The sequence below is a fragment of the Suricata suricatta genome, chromosome 11 (assembly GCF_006229205.1).
Source record: "Suricata suricatta isolate VVHF042 chromosome 11, meerkat_22Aug2017_6uvM2_HiC, whole genome shotgun sequence".
Classification (NCBI taxonomy): domain Eukaryota; kingdom Metazoa; phylum Chordata; class Mammalia; order Carnivora; family Herpestidae; genus Suricata; species Suricata suricatta.
The window spans coordinates 3,820,089-3,823,465 of record NC_043710.1 but is presented as its reverse complement, the minus strand read 5'-3'; the positions used below and the strand labels follow the sequence as shown (position 1 = coordinate 3,823,465).

General features: G+C 69.1%; 1 protein-coding gene across 1 annotated transcript in view; it reads left to right on the top strand.

Moving 5' to 3' along the window:
• IGHMBP2 (immunoglobulin mu DNA binding protein 2) overlaps nucleotides 1-3,377 on the top strand; it is a 23,207-nt gene that overhangs the window by 18,071 nt on the left and 1,759 nt on the right. Inside the window, exons 14-15 of the mRNA XM_029956328.1 lie at nucleotides 1-181; nucleotides 1,741-1,913. The exon at nucleotides 1-181 is cut by the window's left edge and continues 1 nt beyond it. Coding sequence (XP_029812188.1) covers nucleotides 1-181; nucleotides 1,741-1,913 — 354 coding nt within the window. The remainder of the gene's footprint in view (nucleotides 182-1,740; nucleotides 1,914-3,377) is intronic.

Below are 3,377 nucleotides of genomic sequence, written 5' to 3'. Positions count from 1 at the left end.
GGCCCCCCGGAGGCGGAGCCCCCGCCCGGCGAGCAGAGCGGCCCGGGAGCCCCGGATCTGAAGGCCCTGCACCTGGAAAGGCTGCAGAGGGAGAAGCAGCGGCAGGCCGAGCCGGAGCCGCGGGCCTCACGCTCGGCACCGCGCAGGGGCCCGGAGAAGAAAAAGAAAAAGGAAGCAAAAGGTGAGAGGGTTTTCCTGATGAGAACGCAGCCCCGCGTCCCTTCACGGGGACTTGCCTCGCTTGGACCCCGCCCTCCTCGGAAAGGGTTGGGACTTCTCGGTGCTGCGTCTTGTGCCTTGGGTGCAAACAGCTAGGTGTAAGATCCCTGAGTGCGGTGATTGGTCCGGTGACCTCCGCGTCCCCAGCTCCTCAGGCGGCCGCCGGGGTGCACATGCGGGACAAGGGGACGGGGCCCAGGCGGGGCCGCGTGCTGCCTGCGCTGCCCCGTCCCACGGCGGAGGGTCCCACACGGCGTCAGGTCCCAGGAGACCCCTGGGTGAACCCTTATTCCGGCCCGTGTCCTCCGCGCAGGACCACGTTTGTCACTGAGTCCCTGGGAGCCAAGCGGCCTGAGAATCACAGGCGACTGCTGGTCTGTGAAAGCGCTGCCGAGCGGGGGCGCTGCCGCTGCGTCCTGGGGGCCCTGTGCCCATGAACGGGCACTCCGGCAGAGGACGAGAAAGGTGCCATTTTAAACGGCCTGGCAGGTGCTGGGTGCCGGGCAGGGCAGGGGCGGGACGAGGCGGCAGGAGCACCTGGCAGGAGGTGTGCGCTGTGGCCGCTGGAGCGCGGGGCGTCCTAGGGGCACTCGCCCCGTTTCAGGGCCGCCAACACTGCATAGTCTTGCAGCATTTCTTTGAGCAGCCGGCTTCTGACTTTGCCTTGCTGCTCGGGGTCAGAGTGTGACCTGTCCAGTTAGCGCAGCTGCCCCGCCCCTGCCCCCGGGTGTCCCCGGGCCGTCTGGGGGGATGGGGCAGGGGCACATACACCCTGCAGGTGACCCTGCCTGGTAGGGCTGTGGCCAGGGCTTTGGGAGGCCCCCGGGTGGTGTCCCTGCTGCCCCTGTGTCCCCTCCATGGCCGACCTGGCCTGACCCGGGCACCTGGCCCCGAGGCTCGCCTCTCGGGAAACGGAGCACCTGCTCGCCTTGTGTGCACCCGTCACCCGCAGAGCTGAGGGCAGCGCGGTCGTACCTCCCGGTGCTCCCCGCACGTCTGTGTCTGTGGCGTGTGTGTGCGGCGTGTGCGTGTGGCGTGTGGGTGTGCCCACGGAGCTGGAGGTACACGCGGCCTCGTGTTCCTTTTGCACATGCGAGCGTCCTCCTGCCACCGTAAGGCCTCGGGCCCTTCTGGCCAGGAACTGGCCGCTCGCGCCGGGCCCGAGAGCACCCCTGGCGGTCCTGGGACGCGGCTTTGGCCGGGTCTGTCTGTCCAGTCGGCGTGCGAGGAGCGTCCTCGTGGTCCAACGTGTCCGTGATCAGAGGACGCGCTTTTCGAGGCTCCGCCCGCCCGCCCAGGACTCACGCCTCCTGGCAGTGACGCTTCGTTACCAGCTCCCTGGAGACGGGCGGTGACTCGGGGCTGGCGACACCGGGCTCGACGGAGGATCCTTGCCTGTCACTGAACCCGAAGACAGGAAGCCGGGCAACTCGATGGGCCAGCGCGGGTCCGGCGGGGGGGGGGGGTGCGCGTCCGACTTCCGTGTCCTTCCCCGCGTGGCTGACGCCCTTCTTCCCCCAGGACATGCGGCCGTGGACTTGCCGAGCGAGGAGGACTTTGACGCCCTGATCTCGGCCGCTGTGAAGGCCGACAGCACCTGCAGCCTCGCCAAGTGCAGCGCGAGCGTCGTGACCCTGGGCCAGCTCTGCCTGCACTGCGGCCGCCGCTTCTGCCTCAGCCACCACCTGCCGGAGGTGCGCGGGGGGCGGGCCGTGTCCCCGGGGCCCCGTCCTGGCAGGCGTGCTCCCAGCGGAAGGGCTGGTCGTGCGCTCCGAGTCTCTTGAAGCCGATGTGGGCCGGGCTTGGTTTCCTAGCTGCTGGGAGTTCTGGGCCCGGGAGACCTTGTCCAAGCGAGTTTGGGGTCTGTCCCCGGTTAGCATAGGGGAGGGGGGGGTGCCTCTGGCGGCAGGGGTGGGGACCCGGGCCGGGGAGGGCATGTGTGCAGGCCCCCGGGAGGGGTGCAGTCCGTGTAGCTGGGAGCAGAAGTGGAGAAGACTGGAGATCGTGGGGAGCACTGGGGACCCGGCTGGGCGGGCCTGGGTCTCCCTGGGGTGGGCGGTGGGGAGCGGGGAGGGGCCTCTGGGCCACTGCTCTGGTCGTAGGTGAGAGAAGGGGAAGGAGGAGCCACAGCAGCCCTGGGGGCTCCGGTGCTGCCGCGGGAGGGGAGGGAGGTGTAGGCGCGTGTGGCCCCGGGGTCCCCGTCCTGGGCCACCTGCGTGGGGGTCCTCATGGTGTCCCCACGCTCTGGGCCGGGTTGTAGCGCTTGCCCACAGGGAGCTCTATAGCCTCTGACCCTGGAAATGGCGTCCTCCACCCCTCCACCCCTCCCTTTTTCTCTCCCCTCTCCTCTCCCTCCCCTTCTCTCCCTCTCCCTGTCTCCCCTCTTCGCCCCCTCCCACACTCTGTCCCCACCTCTTCCCCTCCACCACTCCCCGCTCCCTGCTCACCACCTCTCTGCTCCCTCACCTTTCCTCCCTCCACAGCACCCCTCCCCCCTCCTCTCCTTCTCTTCCCCCCACCTCTTCCTCCTCTTACCTCATTCTCTTTCTCTCTCGTTTCCTCACCCCTTCTCTCCCCTCTCCTCCCCTTTCCCCCTCCTCTCTCACACACATTCACGTGTACACTTCCTACACACCCACACACACACAGAGTTCACTGATGTCTATTGGTAAAGTGTATGGTGGTGTAGAGTTTTATCTAGAATATTTAGAAACTGCCAGATGCAAGGCTTGGGGGAGCCGGGGTGCATCACGGGCGCAGCCGGTGCTGTTCCCTGGTGCGGCGTGGAGGGAGCACGCGGGGGCGAGTGGACCGGGCGCTCCCGTGTCTCCGTGGAAGTGTCCCGTGTGACCATGGATCGGCTGTGGGCAGGGCCGCGGTCTGTCTGCTCTGAGCCGCTCTACGCCATGAGGCCCAGGGCTGGGTAGCAGGGACCTCAAAACCTGCTGTCACCTGCCCCTCTGTGACCTGGGCAGTCACTTCACCCCGGCCCTCAGCCCTCCCTGGTGCCCTGAGGAGCAGGTGACGCTGGGTGTGGAGAAGGAGGGGCAGGGGCGGGGGGGGGGGGGGGCCGCCGGGGGGGGGGGGGGGGGGGGGGGGGGGGGGGGGGGGGGGGGGGGGGGGGGGGGGGGGGGGGGGGGGGGGGGGGGGGGGGGGGG